The sequence below is a fragment of the Lissotriton vulgaris genome, chromosome 2_1 (assembly GCF_964263255.1).
Source record: "Lissotriton vulgaris chromosome 2_1, aLisVul1.2, whole genome shotgun sequence".
NCBI classification, from domain to species: Eukaryota; Metazoa; Chordata; class Amphibia; order Caudata; family Salamandridae; genus Lissotriton; species Lissotriton vulgaris.
The window spans coordinates 1,285,182,253-1,285,207,578 of record NC_141687.1 but is presented as its reverse complement, the minus strand read 5'-3'; the positions used below and the strand labels follow the sequence as shown (position 1 = coordinate 1,285,207,578).

The 25,326-nt window shown below is 46.7% G+C and overlaps 1 protein-coding gene across 2 annotated transcripts in view; it reads left to right on the top strand.

Annotated features, from left to right (window-relative positions):
- Positions 1-449: 449 nt before the first annotated feature.
- The window catches only part of SIDT2 (SID1 transmembrane family member 2), a 292,970-nt gene continuing 268,093 nt past the window's right edge, over positions 450-25,326 (top strand). The window contains exon 1 of one of the 2 annotated variants that reach the window (XM_086957049.1): positions 450-1,173. In XM_086957049.1, the coding sequence (XP_086813175.1) occupies positions 979-1,173 (195 nt within the window). In that variant the 5' untranslated portion in view covers positions 450-978. The remainder of the gene's footprint in view (positions 1,174-25,326) is intronic. The other variant, XM_086957048.1, reaches the window with a different exon arrangement.

Genomic DNA, 25,326 nt, shown 5'->3' with positions numbered 1-25,326 from the left:
GCCAATTTTCCCCGGGTCACGTGTGATGTGCTGCTCCAGTTTAGTTTTTTTTTCCTCTGAATTCTGGGTCCTGTAGTCTTGCTTATTCCCTTATTAAACAGGACTACGAGTCCCAGGGTTCAACGAAAAAAAACATGCGCTGTGTGCACATCATATTGGCCCTGAGAAACTTGGCAGCTAAGTCAACTCGTAACAGGATCTATTTATCACACCTGATAAATAACGAACATCGTTATTTACCAGGTGTGATAACTAGCGCCGTATATTGTAATCAAGCCCATGGGCAGTGTTTATATACTGAAAGGCACGTGCGCCACCCCAACCAATGAGCACTTTTGCAATTGTGTGCCTCGCGCCAGTATTGGCTGTAGTTTCTCCAATACTAGTGCCGCTTACACATAACGATTTCCTCCACACACCGATCACATTTAATCATGGGATTGGCTGTCATGCGACCCGGAAGTACTGCACTTATACACAAATATTGCCCATGTAAAGATCAACAACGGGCTTGAGGTTGAAAGTAGTGGATTAGCAAACCCTATTTGGTAGGCTGTAGAGGTGCAGTGTGCCTGCTGCAGGTAGCGGAGAAGGAGTTTACTTCTACTCCAGTTTAAGAAGCCAGTCAGCCAGGCAGGAGCTGCATCCCTGTCTGTCTGCTTCTCTTCTCTACAAGGAAGCGCAGTCCTGCTTAACGGAATATTTACATTTCAATATTTCTTTGTTTACACAGTCTGCTTCCTTGCCACTCCCTGCCTCCGTGTTCTGACACATCTGACTGCCCGTCTCCTGTCCATTATTCTGCTTTTGATCGGTTGCTTCAAACGAGGAAGTGGAGCTCGTGACTGTGCGATGCCGCCGGGGTGTTGCACAATGTGCTGAGTTTGAACCTCTGCCCCTGGTGATGCTGGAAGTCAGACGGCGACACCCTGGAGCTCTCGCGCCTTCGCCTTCTCCAGCAGGCAGACCCCTCACGGCATGCGGGCCGTGGACATGTGGCTTCTGCTCTGGCTTCTGCCAGTGGCGCCTCTGATAGCCGTGGAATTCCCGAATGCTCCTACCGTTAAAGTAATCTCCCAGCAAGATGCCGAGTTTGACAAAGTCTACTCGGATCACGTTAACGGCGAACTTCTGAACATCTACAGCTTTAACCACACCGTGATGCGGAACAAGGTAAGTGCAGTAACAACATATGTCCAGGTTTATCCCGAACCACACTCCTTCGCTTATTGATAGTATTTAATGTGTGTGTATATAGAGCACTTCATACGATGTGGATGGTGAACACAAGTTTCTCAACACTGTGTTTTAATGCTACTCGTAAGTACCACAGGTCCAGTTGATGATGATGCTTGTGAATTTAGCAGTTGAAAGAGAATTTCTCTCCATTGCAAAACATTTGGTTAAGCGGTGATTTGCTGTGAGTGGTTTGTTTGTTTGTTTATTTATTTATTTATTTATTCTGTGTTTTATATGGCGCGGGCATGACCCGAAATAGGGTATCAAAGCGCTTCACCTTTACATAGCCTTAGTCTTAAGCCAGCAGGTTTGACAAAACTTAAAGAAAAAATAAAACGCATACAACACATTGAGAGAGAGAGACATTTGTGCCTACAAAATCATGTATGCATCAATTTGAGAGAGAGACATTTGTGTTTTTACAATCATATATACATGTCCTAAAGACAACTAGAGATCGATTTGTATTATCAAGGAGTGTGACTAGGAAAGTAGCCTAACACTGTCTGGTCTACTGGTATTATGGGAAGAATTTGCTCATAAGAAAGGTCTTAGCTTCTTCCTTTTTTTTTTGGTCAAAGTTGTGGTTATTGGCAATTTTTAATCATAGAACCATGCGACAATCCCGCCAAGTTCCCCACGCAGGGGGCAAGTTAGAAAACCAAAGCATGTATAGTCCGGGGCCTCCGGGGGGAATGCAAAACAAGGCCAGAGGCGGTCGGGTCATAGCAGGATTCACGGAGCATGGTTAGGACCATCTCCGAACAGGCATTCAGAACAGTTTAAGACCCCTTAGAACATGGATCGTCTCTGACCAGAAGTACCATGAGGCCCAGTCTATCCTACCCCCATGTCGCCATAGAATTATCACAGCAAAGTAAAGGAACAACAGAACCCCTATGTTAGAAGAAAAAACCCTCCCCCCCCCCTCCTTCCCCCTCCCAGTGGTGGTAGCATTCCGAAGGGTAGTAATTCGTCTGAATAGAGCGTCAATCACACTTGAAACAGATGGAGGGATCGAACACTGGATGGACACACCGCAGATGGCAGCCCGGAGGAAAGAAACCGGACCAGAGGGCCCCAGTGAAATTCAAAGTTTTTAAAATCATCTAGAAATATGTCAGCCATTCTCTCCATACTTAACTAGCGCCAGAGTCTCGCATACCAAAGGGAGATCGCCGGGGCCTCTGTGCACTTCCAAGCCGCAGCCAGGGTTGTCTTGGCCGCTCCTATGCATAGCCACAATATCTTCTTATCCGCTTTTGTCTGGAATTCAAGGAGTGGGTCTCTAAGGCCCAGCAGGACCTGAGCCATTGAATCTGCTATTGGGTAGCCCAAGATCTCTTTGATATGTGAAAGTATCTCAGTCCAGTATGGACGGATAACCGGACAGTCCAACCAGATATGGCAGAAGTCCCCCACCAGGCCGCAACCCCTCCAGCACCTGTCAGTAGAACCCTGGAAGATCCGCTGAAGCTTGGCCGGGTACATGTACCAGTCCATCATCGTTTTCAGATGGGCCTCCCGAAGTTCCACCGAGTGGTTATGTTTTGCTCTATCAGACCATAAGTGGGACCATTCAGAGTCAGTGATATCTCTGCCCCGTAGCTCCCCCCAATGGGACATGTAGCGGGGTCTAGGGGATATGGCAGTAGTCAAAAGGAGACCATAGATAAAGGAGATGACTCCTCGCATCACAGAGGTCTTTGATAAAAAAGTTTCAAAAGGCGTGGGGGACCTAGTGGCTAAGTCTCTCACCGACGGGGACAAGGCCCAGTGTGGGAACTGGGTATGGTGGTATCGTTCCGTCTTCTGCACCCCATAGTCCCTCATACGATTATCAAAGGTGAGTATGGCAGAGCCATGGAATAAGTGCGTAAGCGCTAGGCAACCTCCCTCCCTCCAGGCATCGAAGGGGCCCTCGAGTGCCGCCGGTGTGAAAGCAGGGTTAAAGTGTATAGGTGTAAAGGGGGAAGGGAATGTTGTCCATCGGTCATTCCCCGAAACAGAGTCCCTGACTCTGTGTAGTGCTAGTGGGGGTACTAATATAGGTGTTCTTGGGCCTGTCTCCCTTGGGTTTCCAAATTAAGTCCCATATTGTTCTCCCTGTCACACTTCTGTCCATGTGTAGCCAATGCTTTTCCGAGGTGGGCTGGGACCATTTCACCAGAACACGGAGTTGGGCTGCCTTATAATATAGATGCATGTAGGGTAAAACCACTCCGCCTTCCCTGCTCGGGCGTCTCAGTGTGGCAAAGGAGAATCTCGCTCGACCCCCTTGCCAAATGAATCGGAGCATCATTGTTTTAGTTCGCCGGAAAAAATCCCCTTCAAGGGCGATGGGCAAAGCCTGAAAAAGGTACAGTAGCTTGGGTAGAAGAGTCATCTTAATTGCGTGGATCCGACCCATCCACAAGATGAACATATGCTTCCATCGGGCCAGGGACCGCTGAATCTCGGCGAGAAGTGGGGGAAGTTTGCAGAGTAAAGCTTACCCACCGTGGGAGTCAACTGGATTCCCAGGTACGTTATCGAAGAGGTGGACCACTGAAGGGGCGTGAGCGGTTGGAGACAGGCGACTTCAGCCAAGGGAAGAGTAAGGTTCAGGATAAACGATTTCTCAAAATTGACCTTAAAGCCCGCCACCTTCTCGAAGCGGTCCAGGACCGTCTGTACTTGAGGAAGAGAGCAAGCAGGGTCCGCAAGCGAAAGTAGGACATCGTCCGCAAACAAGGTGACTTTGTGCTCCTCTCCCGTGAAGGGAATCCCCGTAATAGCCTGGTCCTCTCGAATTGCCACTGCCAGCGGCTCGATGCTCAGGGCGAATAACAAAGTGGAGAGGGGGCAGCCCTGTCGCGTACCCCGGGAATGCGGAAAGAAGGCCGAAAAGTGTCCATTGACCGCCACTCTGGATCGGGGGGAGTTGTAGTTGTCTCTGAGCATCGTCAAAAATTTGGCGGAGAAGCCGAATGCAGTCAGGGTTTGGAACAGGAACCCCAAGTTCACCCTGTCGAATGCCTTCTCGGCATCTAGGCCCACGAGTGCCGCCAGAATTTTGAATTTGTTGGCTTTCTCAATCAGGTGTACTATTCTTCTGGTGTTGTCGTGTGCCTGTCTGCCTTTTTTAAAACCGGATTGGTCCGGATGAATAAGCGCCGGCATTAAATCCTGGAGCCTAGTGGCGAGGATAGACGAGTAGAGTTTGGCGTCTAGATTGAGGATGGCAATCGGCCTGTACGAGGAGCATTTAGAGGGTTCTTTCCCGGGTTTGGGAATGACCGATATGGTAGCTTCTGCCATGGAAACCGAGGCCGCTCCCTCCTCCGCCATGCTATTAAATAGTTTTGTCATAAAGTCAACCAGCTCGGAGGCGAAGGTCTTGTAAAATATGGCTGTTTAGCCATCCGACCCGGGGGCTTTGTGGGGTTTCAAGGCCTTGATGGCAGCAAGGATCTCCTCTCTAGTGAAGGGGGCAGTGTGCGCCTCGTTCCACTCCTTTGATACCTGGGGCAGTGGTAGCATGGACAAGTAGTTTCCTTGCAGTTTGTACCTTAGGGTGTCTCCCACGTACAGTGCCTCGTAGAAACTACCAAAGAGACCTGCTTTGATTTCGTCATTGTGCGTTAGGGCCCCATGTGCGTCCTTTATACCCCGATGTATTCTTTCTCTCTTTTTTTCTCGAATACTGCCGGGCCAGGTGTTTCCCCACCTTGTTCCCTTGGGAGTAGGAGAGGTGCCGTAATTTCAGTAGTGTGTATTCCGCTCTATTGTTATAATGAGCCTTGAGCTTGCCCCTCACTGCCGCCAGCTGTCGCAAGGTCAGTCTGGAGGGAGTTTGTTTATGGTCCAATTCAAGAGAAGAAAGCTCCTCTTCCAATTTTTCCCTGTCCTGTCTCCGAAGTTTAAGAGCTGCAGTAAGTGCTATACAGCTACCGCGTATGGAAGCCTTAAAGGCATCCCATGTGTTGAGAACCGAAGTATCGCTGGTGGGGTTTAGGTCAAAAAAGTCGTTAATGGCCTTCTGGAGCCCGACGCAGGAAGCCTTGTCTCGGACCATGGGGGCCGGAAAGTACCATTTACGGTGGGCTGTAGGGGCTATTTCCCATCGTAGGCCGATAGCAAGCAAACTGTGGTCAGATACCGATAAGGGGAAGATCTCAGCTTCGCGCAGGTCCCCTCTAAGAGCTTGACTCAGGAAAAAAATGATGTAGGCGCTAATAGGAGTGGTGCACGTGGGAGAAAAAAGTATAGTCCCGCGAGTGTGGATAGAGAGAGCGCCACCCATCTATTAGCCCCATATCTGACATTAATAACCGTGTATCAGCAGAGAACACCCCAGTGTTGGATCTCTGGTGACCAGTACAATCGATATCCGTATCCCAAACCAGGTTGAAGTCTCCCATCGCTATCAGTGGCCCTTCGACAGTGTCTAACACCGTCCTCCATAGGTCCTGGAGAAATCTATTTTGACCCACATTGGGGGCATATAAGACCAGGAATGTGCATACCTTGCCCCTTAGCTTGCCTTTAACCAGAAGCCAACGCCCCTCTTTGTACCCCCGTACCTCCAAAGGTTGGAATTGTAGGGTTAATCGGAATAGAAGGGCAACTCCTTTGTGTTTTGTAATAGCTGATGACTTGTATATAAGGGGAAATTGATTGTTTTTGAGGCGTGATTCTTCTGAACGTGCTAGGTGAGTCTCCTGCAAGCCCACTATGTCTAGGTGGTGGTCAAGAATGTATTTCCAGACCTTCTGACGTTTATGGGGGGAGTTCAACCCCTTTACATTCCAGGACCCCAGTGTGATCGACATCAGGAATAAAACATCAGGTCATGCTCAGCATTGGGGCGTGCGCTCACCCCCATCTCCTGCGCGGGCCAGCCTCGCCTCACTGCAGTCATGTCTCTCCCCTGTGTGCGCTCCCCAAGTCGGTAAGTGTCCATCTCGCTCAGCAGCCAAACCAACTCACTCCACAAACAATCCCAGCTTGCCTGCCTGGCTACCTCCAATCTGCAATGCACATTAGTGCCCAACCCTTCGCTACCACCACTACTCCCCCCCCCCCCCTCCAAACTTAGGCACAGCGATAAAATCTCAGGCACAAAGGGGAGAGGGGGCAGCCCTGTCGCGTACCCCGGGAATGTAGAAAGAAGGCCGAAAAGTGTCCATTGACCGCCACTCTGGATCGGGGGGAGTTGTAGTTGGCTCTGAGCATCGTCAAAAATTTGGCGGAGAAGCCGAATGCAGTCAGGGTTTGGAACAGGAACCCCCAGTTCACCCTGTCGGATGCCTTCTCTGCATCTAGGCCCACGAGTGCCAACGGAATTTTGAATTTGTTGGCTTTCTCAATCAGGTGTACTAGGCACAGCGATAAAATCTAACAGCTGGACCCCCCACAGGGGGGATCAGGGTGTGACCGTAAGGGTCGCAATCTATGGACGTGGTTAATGTCCACCCTTATCCTTCCACGGGGCCTCTCCCTTAGGGAGGGCATAGAGTACCTGTGAGATCTGGTGGGGTCGTGTCCCTCAGACGCCAGCGGTAACCCCTCTCGGGGGTTCATTCAGCAGAGGGATCCTCCTGTCTCGCCGCTTCAGTCACCAGTGCCACGGAGGCTACTGCCGCCGCCCTCTCATGAAGGCTTGTAGATGGGTCTGGTTTCTTCGATGCTGTGTTCCGGACCACCCTCTGCCAGGCCGGAGAGCGCTGTCGTCGTCTCTCAGGAAAGCGTGTGTCCGTGGATGCTGTAGCAGACTCCTCTAGACCGAGGACCTCCATGGCCACAGCCAGGGACCTGACTTGAACCACTTTGTTCTTCCACCGAAAGATGATGCAAAAAGGGTGGCCCCAAGAATAGGCCACATTCTGGTCACGTAGGAAACTGGTGACTGGTCGGAACTCCCTACGCTTCTGCAGGGTCGAAGCTGCCAGGTCCTGGAAAAGCTGGGGACGATGGTCTCGCAATTGCAGGGGGCCGGCTTCTCGTGCTTTTCTGAGTATGCGTTCTTTCAGCTGGAAATCATGGACGCAGACCAGTATATCTAGAGGGGGAGCCTTCGGGCCCCGCGGCAGCCCCACTCGGTGGACCCTGTCCATGCGTATCTCTTGAAGGTCTTCCTCTCCTAGAACATGCTTAAATAGGTCCTCCACATACCCCCGTTAGTCCTTGCCCTCTCCGGCCCAAGGCACTGCTCGAATTCTAACCTTGTTGCGGCGCGACCGGTTTTCCAGGTCCTCGGCATGAGCTTGGAGGTCTAGGTTCTGTTCTGTGAGTCAGAGGACATCTTGTTGCAGATGGTGAACGTCCTCTGCCATTCCCACGTCGTGTTCCTCTAGTGTCGCCACCCTTTCTCCCACTTCGTCCAAGTCTCTCCTCACCTCACGCAGATCTGTCGCCAGCTGCGAGTGGAGCTCTGATATGTCCTCCTTAATGGCCGTGAACAATTCGACCATGAAGGCTTTGGTGGCCGGAGCATCATCTTCTCCCCGAGGCGGCGACTTGTTGGTCCCAGGAGGTGTCGTCGGCTTAGCTCCCTTGGGCAGGCCCTCCTTGCCGGGTTTGTCCTTACGCAGTCTGCCCGCCATATTAGCTGCCCAGGGCCCCCGTGAGCTGGGCAAGGTCTCGTGTTGCCCTTCTTTCCGGACTAGTCTCTCCGTGGGCTAGGCCGTGACTTCCCCGCCCCCCCAACCTGGTTAGGCGTCAGTGCTGCTGCCCAAGTCCTCCAGATCCACCTCTCTCCCGTTCTCCTCTGTCGTCCGCGCCTGACCTACACTTCGCGCCTTCCCAGACTGTGCGGCTCGTTCCACCAGGCAATGAGGTTTCTTGGAGGCTGGTCACCAATTTGGGATTTTGCGGGGGCCAGCCCAGCCGGTGTTTGCAGTCGCGGGGAGTACGCCGGCGTACCTGAGTTCACTGTATCGCCTTGCAGGCCGCTCGGGCTATGCCACATCCACGGTCGCCGTCGTACGCTCCAAAGCCGCGGCTCCTGGTAGGTCGGCCGCCGCTCCTCCTCGGTTCAGGGGTCGGCGCAACTTCTTCCTGCGGCCCGCTCCAGGTGTGGACCTGAGGCACCCTGCTCCCTCAGCCCCAAGCTGCAGCAAGCGATGGCGGTCCAGTAGCCAGCAAGCGGATGATAGTGCTCCGGGGGGCAGTCTCAGCTCTGGGATCGTACCCGGTTCTTCTCGCGCCAAAGGCCGTCCAGACCCTCGGCAACCAGGTTGGCCTCGCCACCGATTCTTGGGGTGCCCCTCGGGTGACCACCTTGCGTTAATTCCAGTCCTGCTGGCTTCAGGGTGTGCTCCTCTTTGGTGTCTCCCGCCGCTGCCACCAACGGGCTCAGACCGCACCAGGTCGCGTTTCCTGTCGGTGGGGGCCTGGCCTGGCGGATGACGGGGATCCCAGCTCCCTCCAAGGGTCGCGCTGAACGATTCGGGACCACCGACAGGGTAGCCCTGCACTGCACTGCTCTCGCTCCCACGCTGTTCAAGCCCTAGGCGCCCTCGCTTCTCACCAGGGTATTCAGTGGCCGCAAATCGTCAGCTCAACGGGGGCTCCACTCGCTTCACCGGAAGACTAGGCCCACCCAGGCCTCAAAGCCTCGGCCTCAAGTGGGCAATTCTGCTGTCTCAGCGCTCCTCGGGCCCGTCTCCCGCCCCCTGCTCTCCATGTCTCCTGGGCACCGGGGATCACCGTCTTCACCCTCCCGTCGCTGCCTTTCAAAGCCCGAGTCAGTTGCAGGCTCCGACTCTGCTGTCTCTCGCCTGTGCGGATCTCCTGCATCGCCGCCCCACAGCCTCGGGCGCTCGCGCCACCAGAGTTAACTCAGGCGCCTGGCCCCAGCGTGTTCCAGGCCTCACATGCGGCCGCGGGAGAATATCGCTCCGATAAGCGAGATATGGCCGGTCCGCCGCAGCCACAGGACGTCAGGTGGCCCCAAATCGCCAACGATGGAGGTCCCAAGAGGGTGCTGAGCAATGCGTTAAAATTCGTGGCGCCGGAGGGACACAAGGACACGTCCTACTCCGCCGCCATCTTAGCCACGCCCCCTTAGCTTCTTTTTTTTTAAAGCTGATGTCGACAAGCTTCTTCTAATGCATGGTGGGAGTGAGTTCTAAATTCTTGCTTGGAAAGGTAGCCAATTAAGCGCTTTCAGATGAGGGGTGATGTGGTCAAACTTTTTGGAGCCTGTTATAAGTCTCGTGGCCGCATTTAGACATGCTTTTAACGGGACTGTTGAAATCTTGGGTAGTCCTGATAGAGTTGTGCATCCGTACTCGATCCTCGAGATGACTAATGCCTGGACTGCCGTTTGGAGGTCTGAATAGCTAAGAAAGGTTTCAGTTTTCTATGATAGCTTAAATTGAAGCAGGCATTTTTTGCATCGTGTTAATATGGGTTTGCATGTTCAGGTTCTTATCTAGCACAATTCTTAGTGACTTGGTTGAGTCTACCAGACTCAGTGTAGCGCAGTGATCAGCTTGGTCCATTCCATTATAATCGTAGCACTTTTCCGCGGGGAAATCAGAAGGAATTCTGTTTTATGTGGGTGAAGCTTGAGATGATTATTAGTTAGCCAATGAACGGTCCTCTTTAAAGCCTGGTTCATGATGATGATCCCTTCCATGGATGTAATCCTGATATATAGCTGTATGTGGTCTGCGTACATGTGGAAGGAAATGTTTGCCTGCTGTAAAATTTCAGTTAATGGTTCTACATATAGATTGAATAGAGCAGGGTATAGTGTTTGTTTCATCATGAATTTTTGCGTTCTGTTCTCTAAAAAGGATCTAAACCACTCTTAGTGCCGGGAAACCCCATTGGGGTAGCTGCGTGCTTTATAAAATACACAAACAATAAATAAATAATAGTGCTGTGTTCACTAAACACATCCTTTCCTCCAGTCATTCTAGTATTTTGGTATGGTTTACTGTGTCGAATGCAGACAAAAGGTCGAGCAGAATTAGGAGACACGTTTTATTGCGTTCTAGGGCAAGTAGAACATCATCCACTATATGAAGAATACTTGTTTCAGTACTGTGATTTTGTCTAAACCCTGATTGGCAGTCATTCAGAAGTTTGAATTCAGAAATGTGTTGGCTCAGTGTTGTTGAACACATTTTTCCATAACTTTGGCTAGCACAGGAATGTTTGTTACCGGTCGAAAGTTGTTAAGGTCTGAGGGGTTCTCTGTAGGTTTTGTAAAGTTTGGAATGACATGCCCTGTTTTTAGGCAGTCTGGTTCTTGAGTCTTGAGAAAGCGAAGCTTTAATAATCTTGGTCCAAGAGGGGATGAACAAGTGGCTTATTGTAGACCAGCATTTTGAGGGGAGAGGATCATTGAAATGATTGTTTGGTTTTATGGTCGATAGTGTTTTGGCAATATCTTTGGGGTCATATAACTTGGATTCTGACCATAGAGCATTATTTTTGGGCATTGCCTGAACTGGTTGAGACTGTACTTAGGTGGAGTGCTTTTTTGGATTGGAGGGATCTCCGCATCATTCTTGAAATCCACCTTCAGGGATTTGGCTGTAAAGAAGGAAAGGAATTCTTTACAGCTGATGTTTGATTTTGGTGCTATTAGTGCGGATTTGGCAGTTTTGTTGGATTGATCTTTTAGCAGTTCGAAGAGTTTCCTTGGTCTGTTTTTTGCATTATCCAGTTCTCTTCTAAAGAAGTCTCTTTTTTTGATTTGAGAATACTTTTATTGTAGGTGCTTCTGTCCCGTCTTAGTAGTTTTAGATGGGGTGAGGACGGGTGTTGTCTCCATTTTCATTCTGTTAGTCTGAGTGACCGTCTTTCTTTGTTTAGGGATCCGTTAAACCAAGGGTTTTTATCTTTGTCCGGTATTCTTTTTAGTTTTAAAGGGGCTATGTCATCAATTATTTTCGTCATCGTGGTGTTGTAGTATTCCGTGAGTTCGCTGACGTCTGCCAGGTTATTAGGAGGTTGTAGTTTTTTCTCACATCGTGTTACAAGATGCTCCATATTAAGCCCACTGGTGTCACAAACCCATTTCCTGGGTTTGATTAATTGTGAGGATGTTTTGCTTTTTATGTAGGGTATTTTGAAGGTAATGATGTGGTGATCTGACCAGTCACAAGGGATGATCTCGATTGTATCAACAGCTTTTTTCTTAGAGCTAATCCAATCTAATGTAGAGCCTTTTATATGGGCTGGTAGCTGGCATTCTTGAACCAAAGATTGATCTTCCAGGAAGTCTTTGAGCAAATTTATCTGAGTATTATTGTGATCTTCCCAGTGAAGATTGAAGTCTGCTAAGAAGATGTCATTGGATGGAGGAGCAGAGTTTGCTGTGATGATTTCTATCAGCTGGTCTATGAACATGGTGTTTTTGCCTGGGGGTGGTAAAACGCGTGTAGTGTGCAAAGTTGGTTATCTATGTATCTTAAGGATAAACGGAGGTATTCACATGACTCATGGGCCTCCGAGTGAACTTTTGTAATTGCAATGTCAGACCTATGAATACAGGCGATGCCTCCATCTGTTTTGTTTAGCCTGTCTAGTCTCACAATGCTGCAGTTCGGTGGGACTAATAGATCATGGCATGGGGAGGATGATTCCGATAGCCATGATTCTGTAGGATAGTTACATCAATTTCCTGGTTTAATATGAGGTCAGCTATGTCTGCAGCATGTTTCTTTGCTGAGCGACAGTTAAGTAGTAGACACAAGATCGGTTTCTGTGGAATGTCTCTCATTGATTCTTGCTTTTCCGGAATTAAAGTCACTTTTTTCAGATTGTTAAGATTTGTTTTTCTGTGGTTAGTCTTTGAATTAGGACTGATTGAATGTTATGTTCATCTACCTTAGGTGGGAGGTTGGACGATGATTCATATAATAGCAATAGGATTTGCATCTCATTATCTGTCAGATATCCAAGTTGATTGCGAGGTCGGTATAGTCTGTTCGTTAATGACATTGAGATAGTATTTAATTTGCTATGGGGTACGTGTACTGATTTCTGAAAAAGCAACATTTTTGAGAGATTTTTCTGAGAGGTGTAGAATGTTCTTCATATCTCTGATAGCGAGTTGAAAGGCCTTGTAAGTCTTGTTCGATTGTGAACTGAGATTTTCTAGCTCCCGTCTGGACGGAGGAGAGACAGGCTGTTGTTGGGGTGAACCTGTTGGTATATGCTGGGTAACTCTATCTCTGGGAGATTGTGGCTACTTTTTGTCTTACCTGTAGCTATGTTCCTATTTGTTAAGGCTATCTCAAGATTCTTATTCTCGAAAATATGATTACTTTCCCTGTTGTCCAGGGCAATGACTGCTCTCTTGGGTACCTCAGGCACTCTTGGGTACCAACAATTATATTTGGAGGTCAGCACAAAATAAATACCACCACTGATATTGGTTGGAGCGAATATGGTGTCTACGGGTACTGGAAATTAGACGTGGTTTTGAATGATAGATTGGCAGACAGTGAAACATTGTAGTTGTGAGGTGATTGTGCAAAGCGGGGACAGTTAGTATGTGATTTTTGGAAAGAGCAGGTAAAGATGCATGGTTGGGATCTACTAGTTCACTTATCAGAGGTAGTTGAGTTAAATGGAGAGACTGGGTAATATTAGGTTGTACCAGAAATACGGCTGTTGAATAACACAGTGATGGTTGGTGTTGGTACCTGTGGACGTGCTGGTGTCTGGATTGGTGCTACCTAGTACTTCTGAGGAATACAGAAGAGCGATGGATGGAATGCTTGAATTAATCCCAGCCACTGGTAATTTTTCAGGGCTGCATCCCAGTCCACCTTTTTAGGGCTCGGCCTACGTCACCACTTCGTCAAAAGTGGGGCGGAGCTCCGAGCCGTATTTTTACGGGGCTCAAAATAGTGAAGTAAAAATTCCTCACTGCGTGAGATTTTTCCGTAGTTTATTTTGGCATCTGCATGCTAATTGGTCCTCAGAGTGCTGTGTTTCTAGTAGCCTTCACTCAATAGGCCATATGGATTTCAGTTTGTGCACTTCCTGCATATTCTGTGTGGTCACGCGCAGGGGAGTGCAATAAATTGTCAATTACGAGCTGTCAGGGTGCCGCGGTAATTGACCCCAGATGTTTGGGACGCGTTCACCAGTCTGCAGTGAGTTTGGTGGGCGCGCGTTCGTCTGCATCCTTTCATGTGTAAGTGTTGGCCTTTGAAGAGCTGGCTTGGTCGTGCCCCGACAATGAGACCCACACAGTCTTCATTACCCCACAAAGTATGTAAGTGCGTTTGTATTGGAGACAGTAACGTCCAGGTACGAAACGGAATTCTTTTCGCTGGCTTACGACCAGTCCCACATTTTGCCGCATTCTCCTCATCTCATCAAAGGGTCTCATGTCTTGTTCAGCAACAAAACAAAACCTCCGAGAGCAGGAACGAGTTGCAACAGTTGTGCTTGTGTGTCTAACCTTGGGCCTCATGACAAGTAGGTTGATTTTAGGTGCAGGGATACACAGGCACTTCTCACACACACAGGCACTTCTCACACACACAGTCACTTCTCACACACACAGTCACTTCTCACACACACACGGTCACTTCTCACACACACACGGTCACTTCTCACACACACACGGTCACTTCTCACACACACGGTCACTTCTCACACACACGGTCACTTCTCACACACACGGTCACTTCTCACACACACGGTCACTTCTCACACACACACGGGCACTTCTCACACACACGGTCACTTCTCACACAGACACTGTTCACACACACACAGACACTGTTCACACACACACAGACACTGTTCACACACACACACATAGGCACTGTTCACACACACATAGGCACTGTCCACACATAGGCACTGTCCACACATAGGCACTGTCCACACATAGGCACTGTCCACACACAGGCACTGCCCACACCCAGGCACTGCCCACACACAGGCACTGTTCACGCACAGATACACTGTTCACGCACACATACACTGCTCACACACACACACACACACATACACTGCTCACACACACACAGGCACTTTTCACACACACAGTCAGTGCTCACACACACAGTCAGTGCTCACACACACAGTCAGTGCTCACACACACAGTCAGTGCTCACACACACAGTCAGTGCTCACACACACAGTCAGTGCTCACACACACAGTCAGTGCTGACACACACAGACAGTGCTGACACACACAGACAGTGCTGACACACACAGACAGTGCTGACACACACAGACAGTGCTGACACACACAGACAGTGCTGACACACACAGACAGTGCTGACACACACACACACACAGACAGTGCTTACACACACAGACACTGCTTACACACACAGGCACTACATACACACACAGGCTGCTCACACACACACACCGGCACTGCGCGCACACATAGGCACTGGTCACAGTGACTGCAGTGTGTGAGTGTGCAGGGTAAACAGTGTGAGTGTGCAGGGTGAACAGTGTGTAGTGAGTGCGAGAGTGACAGTGAGTGCAGAGTGAGTGCGAGAGTGACAGTGAGTGCAGAGTGAGTGCGAGAGTGACAGTGAGTGCAGAGTGAGTGCGAGAGTGACAGTGAGTGCAGAGTGAGTGCGAGAGTGACAGTGAGTGTAGAGTGACAGTGAGTGCAGAGTGAGTGTAGAGTGACCGTGAGTGTAAAGTGACAGTGAGTGCAGAGTGACTGCAGGGTCAGTGTGTAAGGGTGCAGGGTGCACATTGTGTGAGTGTGCAGGGTGACATTGGGAGTGTGCGGGTGAGCAGTGTGTGAATGTGTAGGGGCAGTGTGTGAGTGTGCACAAAACACCACACACACACACACCACACACACATACACCACACACATAACACACACACAACCCACACACACACCTCACTCTCTCAACACCACACACTCGTCACCACTCACCACCACACACTCACCACCACTCACTCACCACTACACACAAAACAACACACACAACAACACACCCCCAGCCGTCAATGAATGCTTTCACCAGGCACAACCATCAATGTACGCTTTCACCAAAAACAAACACGACCATGCATCAGTGCCGCTAAACACCCACGCACACAACTAACAATGTCAGTGCAACTTTCACCAAACACACAAACACACCAACAGCTGACAGTGCACCAGCCACTCTTTCAATTGGCACAATCATCAACAGCTGTCAGTGCACCCTTTCACCAATCACACGCATTACCATCCAGCTCTGTACGCTTGACAGCCACACTCTGTAACAGCTCTTACTGCACGCTACCACCAGTCATACACACCTCAAGCCACCACTACACGCTTCCACCAAACACACACACCAACAGCCATCACTGCACAATTCCTACAGGCACACACATCCACCACCCATCAATGCACACACCAATTGATAACGCATCCACCAATTAATATTGTACCTATCGCACTATGCTTCACTTTACCTTTTAAAGATAATGCGTTAAAGTGCAGCATGCCACCATTGATAACATTCCAATCCAACACACATATCTCCAACACACACCACATGCTTCCACTCCAAAACACATGCCTAAAACACATTGCCATTTACAATGCCATTATCTCTAACTCAAACAAACCCGAGCCCTAATACATTCCTAATGCTTGTTATTTTTATCCCCCTTCGCCACTTCAAGTTGAACCCAGGCATATGCATTAGCCATTAGCTTTGGTCCTGCTGCAGTCAAGACAGGCAGTCCTACAAAAACCGGAACACAAGCAACCCAAGACCAATTTCGGTCTAATTAGGCCTTTTCAGCTTTGTGAAAGTTGGTTTCATTGGAACAGCGAGCAAGGGACCTACATATGGGCATACCTATCGCACTGAGAGCGTTGCACCGAGTAATGCTAAACAAAAAGTGATGGGTTGAATGCTTGACCTCTTCAACTGGTAATTACTTAGACCGTATTCCAGTCCATAATTTTTTTCCCACCTTGACACCTCAGTAATGACCTAGCCATATTCAAATCATCCTTGTATTCCGGGCTGGCTCCAGGAATTTTTATTTGGATGAGCCGAGGGTTCAGTCGGGTGGGCCACTGTAGGACCAATTTGTCGCATACGGATGTAGTCTACAATGCCTAGATTACAGCATATCTACTTCAGTCACTATGATACAAAGGATAGATTCTGTGTGTATACAGAGCATTTGGAGAGTTACTTGAAAGTAAGAGCAATGTCGTTGCCTAAGCGCAAACCCTCAAATACTAGCAGGCCAGGCTTCAACACAAGCACTTGAATGCCAAGCATATTGTACTAGTAGTTCAAGATTAAGGAGGTCCTATTACCCACCAAAGCCTTGACATCATTCCACTAGAAAGGATGGCTAATTACTTGTAATTTGTCCAAAACTTAATTCTTTGCACAAAAGGAGCTTTATTATTTTTAATTTCCTGTCCTTCTTTTGCAATGTACTTTCACAAATTAATATTTTTTTAAAAAGAGCAACACATTTAAAAAAAAGAAAGGAGTATTTTTGAAAACTGACAGCAGTTTTCATTCATGACAATTGCAAAACTAGTAGTTACAATCCTAGAGGTAACCTTCAGTTGTTCTTTGAAAACTCCCTTACAAATCCATCCATACATAAGTTCCCAGTGAGCTCCTTCTCATGTGTTAAAATAGTTAAGTTCTGTTTCCGATCATGGATCATTGTGCATTGGAAAGGTGTTAGGACACAGGATAGGGTTGAAAAGGAGCTCTCACAGGCTACAGTTGAAGCCCCTGTAACTTGTGCAGATACATACATTTCATGAAGTGCCGGGAAAGTTTTAGCATAATCAAGTAACAGTTTACAAATCGTGACATAGTCTTCGTCATCTGTGACATTTTTTGTAACAATGGTTTTATAACAGTTAGTTCTACTGCAAGAGTAGCTTTGCTTACAATATTTAGAACTAGAAATGGTGCACATTTGTTCACATCAAGAAAATAAGGTGGTGAGGGAACCAAGATAGAAATGGCTTAGGTAAGTTCAGGGAGAATCTTGTTTCCATTTCAACTATTGCTCCATTCAAAATGTTCAAGAGGGGTTTCCTAGCACTTGCTGTTGAGAAATGAAAGAGTCATCTGAAGATTGTCCAACTGTTGAAGGTACCACTGAATCTGCAAATCAGCAGTTGAGAGTCCTCCTCCTTTTTGGTCCACGATTAACACATGTGGTTTTGTCTGACACATCAACTGAAGAGCAGTGCTTGGTATAAAATATTGGATCTGTACGAATTGCTTTTAGGGCACTAAGTGTGGACTTTAGAACTTCAACAGTAAAAGACAGATTTGTTTGCTGGGTCTGAAACACAGCATAAGCAGGCTTTAAAGATAAAAGTTGATCTTGTAAACATTTCCCAATAACATGAACATTTTCCCTTTGAATATGATATAATAATCCACAAGCTTCGTTATGAAAAAATATGTCTGATATAAGATCAGAAATTTGGTCCTGTTTTCAACCACACATTTTGTTACCTCATAATGGCTAGTCCATCGAATTTCAAGATGATGTTTGAGAGTGAGTCCATTAAATTGTTGCCTCACATAATGACAATGAAAGAAATTGTACAACATATTACAAAGATCAAAGAATCGCTTTGCCCTTAGTTCGCTCTGGATGGCATGTATGACAAAAAGATTAAGCTGGTGATTGTGACAGTGTATGTAAGGAATGTATTCATTTAATCATCTCTGTATCTGTATTGCATCCACTCATCACTGATACTTCATCATAGCACTAACTTAAAATGTCTCTGGGTTTAATGTCACAGGCAACTAAGTGGCTTAAAAATCTGATCAGCTATATATTCATTATCTAATTATTCCATCTGTAAAATACCAATTAAATGCTCTTCTGGTGTGGCTTTGCTCACAAAACGTACCATGAAGTACGTAATATTGCATTTATCACAGGAGCAATCGCTTTTAATACAAAAACTCTTCAAATCACTGCTTTTGTACAGCTTTTTGACTTGTAAGAGAACCATGCCAGCTAAAGTGTCTATCACTTGAATTTAGATACATTTAGATGTATGTTTTGCATTTAGTGGAATAGAGCATATCATTCTGGCTAGCTTTTTTATCTTGTTTCAAAGTGTATTGGAAAAGCTTTAAAAATGATCCACTTGTTGAATCAAAAACATCTTCTGTGTCACCATGCGCTCATTCACAACAATAAATTGAAGGACTTCTTCAATGCTTTAGAATTAATATTGATTATTTTCTATTACTTTTGTATCAAATAAACAGGCATTTTTATCTCCTTTCTCCTCTCTTTTAGATGCCTTTGCTAGAGCTAGTACAGGGTATGTGTGCGTTTGACTGGCCGCATGTTTTGCAAAACCTGTACCAGGTGCCATCGCACATTTCCAGTTACTGAAACCAGTTAAATTAAAAACAAATATCCATATAATTTTCCCATTAGAAAACACACAACATGGGAAACGAAAGCAAGCATCTAGACTAACCGAGTACTCTAGCCATGGTCAAGTTCTGTACCTGTCTGAGCGGAGTGCCCTCTCACGGATGCCAAATCTACATCATTGATCAGATTTGAGAAATGGTTGGAATGGTTTATCCCTATTCAGATCAGTAGCACTGCTGCTGAGACAACCTTGATGCTTTTCTTTTTCCACAAGTTCTTTATTCACAGCAGTACCATGATAAAGGTGTAAACTACAGGAGCGAAAACCCATCAACCGCGCTGGGATTGGGGTAGTAAATCTGAAATAGCAATATGGTATCCCAACTGGTATGATTTGTTTAAATTACAGTGCCGCTACAACTGTAACCTACCTTTCCTTGTCTTTTGATAAAATATGATGCCATGACCTCATCTGAAACTACGAAAGAGTCTCCTTACTTCCTTTCCGATAATGTTTATAACATATCCTTTGTAACTGTCCTTATAATCATAACAGTTGGGATACCATATTGCTATATCATGATATAGGTAAGCATACATTTTTCTTTCTTTTTCACCTTTATGGGGGATGCTGGTACAGGACTTGGATTAGTAACCCAAGGGATTGCAGGTGGCGTCTAAAGAACCTCACCGAATGAAGAATCTGTCCATGATACCCAAGCTAGTCTTAGAAGCAACTAAAAAAAAATATTTGACATTTCCAAAAATCTAAAACCTTGATTGGTTAAAAGATTTCCTGAAATATCAGGTCAAAATACCACAGGTCAAACACTTAAAAAAAAAAAAAAAAAAAAAGTTACTGAAAATTCATAGTGTCCGTACAATAATTAAAAAGTTACAAAAAAATCCTCAAGTGTGTGACTGGTACGAAGCATCAGACAAATCTTCAAAAATCTGTAGAAAATTGCAGCTGTGAATAGCATTGGTATCATCATGACATTATCTGGATATACACAACAGACCATGCTCTTTCTGGTGAGGCAAACCTGGAATGAGTCACCGATCGCATTTGAAATAACCTTGAACTCCAAATGAGGATGCAGTGGTGCGTAGGCAATGAATTGAATATGTGTTACATGGGACCCTTTTCAACTCTCTCCCTCAATACAAGGCATTCTGATTTAGCATTCAGTAGGCTTCTTGAGCTGCATGTATCCCTGTACGGTTCATGGGGACTGAAGCAGTCTGAGGTATGTTTGTTCATTACCATCTCTGGTGGATTTTTTTTCCTAACAAAGAATCCATTTGTCTGGAGTCTTTTCCCGTCTCAATACAATATCCTGCACTTTATCTGCATATGGTGTCTAAACTTATCCTGTTTGATGATTAGTTGGTAGAGTGGTGCATTGTGGTGTGGCCTACTTGGGGAGTGTTTCAGTATTAAGCATGAGTGATGCTCTTATATTTTATTAGGCCATCGCAAGTAGACATTAAATAGAAGGGAGAACAGTAAGAGATGGAATACATGCAATTTGCATACATTTATTATTGTGAGTGATTGAGCAGGCTACCTTAGGATCCACCTAGCTACAACAGATAAGTGATCCACCACATGCTCGAGAACGGCAGTCATGCTATGGCTTCATATAATCCCTCAAATTGACAGATGAACATACAACAGGCCTGAATTGTATGGCAAATAATCTTGAGTCCAACCAGCAGTGATGACAAGCGATCGAACGGAGTGCTCCAGTTACAGGCAACCAGAGTAGATCTGCCTAGTACATCTTTCTATCTCAGATTCCTCTGACGATGCCCCGTTCACCCTTACCCTAGCTGTCGGAGACTTGTAGAGCAACTGAATCCATTCTATAAATTTGGGTCCGAATTTCCTTAGTATCTGCCACATGAAAGGCCAGTGGACCGCATCAAAGGCCTTTTCCGCATCCACGGTGGGAAATCCTAATTCTTTCACCAGATACAGGTTTCAATTGTAAATTTAAGGCATTGGTACCAAGTACAATGTCATTCAGTAATGCAATGCCTCCAGGCAGTGGCATCATGAACCACCCCATACCGCTTTCACAGCTTAAGTAGGGGTGTTGGTGACACCTAATTATGAGCCTGTTCTGTCTGCAGCTCTGCAGACAATTTCTTAAAAACACAAAGTAAGGGAAACCCATTCCTGAGGTCAGTGTTGCAAAACTAATCACAGTATAAGGAGGCCCAAAAGGTGAAATGATGGGATGGCGGAAGAAAGAGTGTGCAGGGATGTAGCTTTCATTGTTGCAGCATGTACAGCGGCACCATGACCTGAGGGCCTCACTGAACACTGTTCATTGTTGTATTTTATAATTCAAGTAGTAGCTGGGGGGCTCATTTCCTTCCTGCACTAGGGCCCACGGTACACTGGCTACGCTACTGGCCGTGTGAGAGGGAGGGCGAGAGCAGGCTGGAAGGAAGAATGAAATGAAGGACAAGAAAAGAAGAAACTGAGAAAGACGGAAGAGCCAGCAACATTAACAGATGGATGCAGGGGTGAAAGGACTGATGGCTAAAATGTAATACAACATGTGCTTGGTTGAGTGAAAGAAAGAATGGTTAGAATGATGAAAGGTTGAATGAATGGGTGGGTGAATGAATGGAAGTCTGGATGGATATGTGAAATGATAAAAGGAGGGTGAAATGATGGATAAAAACGGTTGGATGTATGGATGGGAAAAGCATGAACGAATGGCTAAAAAAGAGTGTAATGTTGAAAAAGTGGTTACACGGAACGATAAAGGAAAAATTGAAGCAATGGTGAAAGTATGGAAGCATAACCAGATAGGTAGGTAGATAGATAGATGGATGGATGCATGAAATGCTTAAAGGATGCAGAGATAGATGGACAGAGGTGTAATGAAGGGACCCCATATAGGGTGGGTAGGGGAAAGAGGTTACCCCCTTGCTGCTAAGCATAAGCGCACCCCCCTATGTGTGTCATGTCAAATCCATTTTGGTGGAACAAAGCCAATTACCTAACTCTCACATAGATTTTCAAAGGGATCAAGAGGAAAAAAATTGAATCAGTATTTTAGCACTGGTGCTAGTCAAAGATAGCTAGTTGAGGCACTACATAAACGCAGGCCAGCAAAGTAGCAGAGGTACAGCTATAAGGAGAACAAAACATTATTTGGCACCCTGACACATTCTTTGGCACCCTGATACATTTCCTTTGAACATAGTTGCAACAGTTAATAGGCTATTGGGATCCTCTTAGTTAGACAGCCTCCTTCACAGAGTACCTAGCCCGGATGAAGCTCAAATATTGTTTTCTTCCCCAATAATCCAAAGTGTCAGGCGTGTATGGTCAGCTGGACTCTTGAGCGCAGGCAGCCTTTCCTCTTAACAGAACTGCAGCACCTCATGCCTGCTCATCCAATGACCAGATAGGTTGTTTAACCAATTACTTTTTGAATTAACTTAGGCAAAAATTACTAAGTTCATGTGATTTATTCCACGACATTGGTGACTTATTTCATGCACACGTCAGTTTAAAATATTCATTGATGTCATAAGATAGACAACACAACATTCAATATACAATGCCTATGACATTATAACAAACAGTTAACACTACAACAAAAACACAATCTTGAAAACATAAATTCAGACATGAACGCCAAATGCAAAAAAAGATAGTGTCCTGCAAATATTTTACAGGTATCCAGTCCATATTTAACATGCAAAAAACAGGCAAACCATTCTCAATTCCTACGGTCCTGCCTATATATGGGGCTAAGGGTCACACAGTTATCATGAGGGTTGTATACTGTCTGGGGGGAAAAAAATTATTTTAACCAGTTCCCAAATGACACCCCCAGGTATTATTCGCCTTTGCCCAGGTGTCAGGTGTACACGTTTCAAACCCGGAGTGATTCTAGAGTTCTCCTCAGGACTCGGACTGGGGATCAAGGACTATAAGACAAAAAAATTACAAAGCGTGGCGTCAATGATATTGAGGACCCGTGATACATGGTTACATGAGTATAGACTATTGTAGTGCAAAAAAATACCCGTTGCCGTGGATGCCCAGACAATTGTATGTCGTGGCGTCAACAGTAAGAGTGTTTGTGTTGTCACATAAACTGTGGGTATAAGAGTAAATTATGGAGACTAAATAATAAAAAAGCGAATTATACATAGTGGTGAAAAAAGCAGTTGATCACTTAAAACAATTGTACCTTGTACGTGTGTCTAAAAATGTACAAAGTGGCCTTGAAGTCACCATCAAATAGAATAATGCGCTCTCAGGGAGGAATCCGAGTTATTTCTTTATTCAAAGAATTGTCCTGTGAAAAACGAGGTGCGCCTCAGTCAGCACGGGGGAAGCCGAAGTTAAACTTTCCAGCGTGAAACATGGCATCTGGTTTGTGTCAAAACAAAATACGGAGTGGTGACTCCTGCACATGGCTGTATTGCTTGCATTTGATGATTATAGGATGTCGAAAAATAGAAATATTGATGTACATAAGCAACGTTCATTTCCCTTTTCCCACTCCTCTCCCTGCGCGTACCCTGAATACCGTAAAGCATTTAACTACATCCTACTGCCAGCAAAGGCCTGTACCCGTGTATACATGACAGCCATTTTAGGCACCCTGGCCCTTTTTGCCCGCCTGAGATTAGAATCACCGACTCCCCTTCTGCATGTACACGACCCTGCCCTGAAAGGCAGCCCCCTTTTTGCTCGACCCACGCAAACCCCCCGTTCCCTCTTGAAGAGGCATCCTTCGCCCTAGCAGGCATAGCCCCCCCCCCCCCCCCCCTTAGCTGCACCTGATTGCCCCCGCTCTCATGCACGGGTCATAAGATCTCTCTCTCTCTGCGCGACCCCGGCCCTGCACGCACCCTGACCCCCTCTTTCTCCTCACATGAACGAGTCATAAACCCTCTTCTTACGCAAAACCCTGTCCTTGGGGGTCACGGCCGCGCCTGACCAGCACCTCCTTCCCTTCCATGAATGCCCCTCTGTTGACAAGCCTTCCCTCCGCACTCAATTGTCCACGCGGCATTAATACCACTCCTTCGATGACCCTTTCCCCCCCCGAGTCCAGCTGACCACACATGTCCGAGGCCATCGCCTGAGCCAGGAGATACCATTTACTGCCCTTATTGTATAAAGTCACTCCTCTTCAAAGGAACCTCTATTGGTCTTAGCCACCCCACCCCACCCCTTGGGCTATGATCAGGCGTACACATCCTGCAAAACACTCAGTTGCGTGATTGCCCTCCCCTCTTATCAGTAGGTCAAGGGTCCCCATTGTGAATGTATATGGGTAGGATCACCACGAGGATTATAGGGATGTCTTTCCTTTTGCGTCACACCGTCCTGATTGTGTTATCATGTGTTCTGTAGAGTATAAAAAGCCAGAGTCTCAGCTCACTTGTTAGAGCACCTCCCGAAAGACACTGTGTTTCGTGTCCGAAATGACATGCTCTCCTCATGAGAAATAAACTCTGTTCTTGATTCCTGCTCCCAGCGCCCGTCTCTTTATTTTGGTAATTATACAGAATGGGAACTAAGAGGCGGTTTGCGCCAGCAGCCTGGGCATCGATAGGATTATGGTTTCATTTTCCACAATTGGCGTCCCAACGCGGGGTCCATCAGTGACATAGGGTTCGGTAAGAGAGATCCAGACGAAGAAGTGAACGTCTAAATGATCGGGGCATGCCTGCCTTGAGAGGGCCCTCGCCCGGCGGCCGATCAGCAGAACTTCACCAATTCTGAACAGACCTCTCATCAGTGACCTATTGTCCTGACTGGAATCCCACAGGAATGCTACATGGAGTAAGAGAACGATCGGGCGCTGGAGGAGGAAGTCGAAGAACTATCCGTATGGTCCGGTCCGGGTAAGATTAAGTAGGGCGTTCCTACGCCTGATTGGTAGGGTGGTTCTATCCACCCAATTGTTGATTGATTGTATTGAAAATCGGTATTTGTATACCGAAATTGCTGATTGTTGATTGTTTGTATTGAAAACCGGTATTTGTATACTGGCATTGTTGGTATTGGTTCATTTAGCTTTGAGGGCTACTTGACATATTGGTTCTCTTTTGAGAACGAGACATTCTCTGTTTGCAAACAGCGGCGAATAGGAACGTCGTCCCTCTTTGCAGATAGAGAAGGGTAGGTAATGCAGACTTTTTGTCCCCATTGTAATTCGTCATGCCTACCTTTCTCCCCACTGAATTGTTTGAAGTCGATTGATAACCGATTGTTGTTCTTTAAGAATTGTTGAAGTCGATTAATAATCGATGTTGTTCTTTAAGAATTGTTTGAAGTCGGTTGATAGTCGATGGTTGTTCTTTGAGATCTTCCCTGTCTACAAACTGAGACGAGTAGAAATATTCTGTCTTCCTTTTTGGATAGCGAAGGGCAGGTAATGCAGACTTTTGTCCCCGTTGTAATCCGTCATGCCTGTTTTTCTCCCCACTGATTGATTGAAAACCTGGACATTGTTGTTCCAGGCATTGTTTCGTTTGAGGTATTTTCCGCCTGCAAACAACGTGGAATAGAGATATTCTATCTAGTCTTTGCAAGTAGAAAAGGGTAGGTTATGCCCCTTTGTGAATTCGTCAGTCCTACCCACTCCCCACTGGTTGGTTATTGTGGGGTAGCTCGCATGGTCCGCCCAGGAGACTACTCTTATGGAGGACATATGCTCTCTACTCATGGGCCATTTAGTAGAAATAGACCGACTGGTC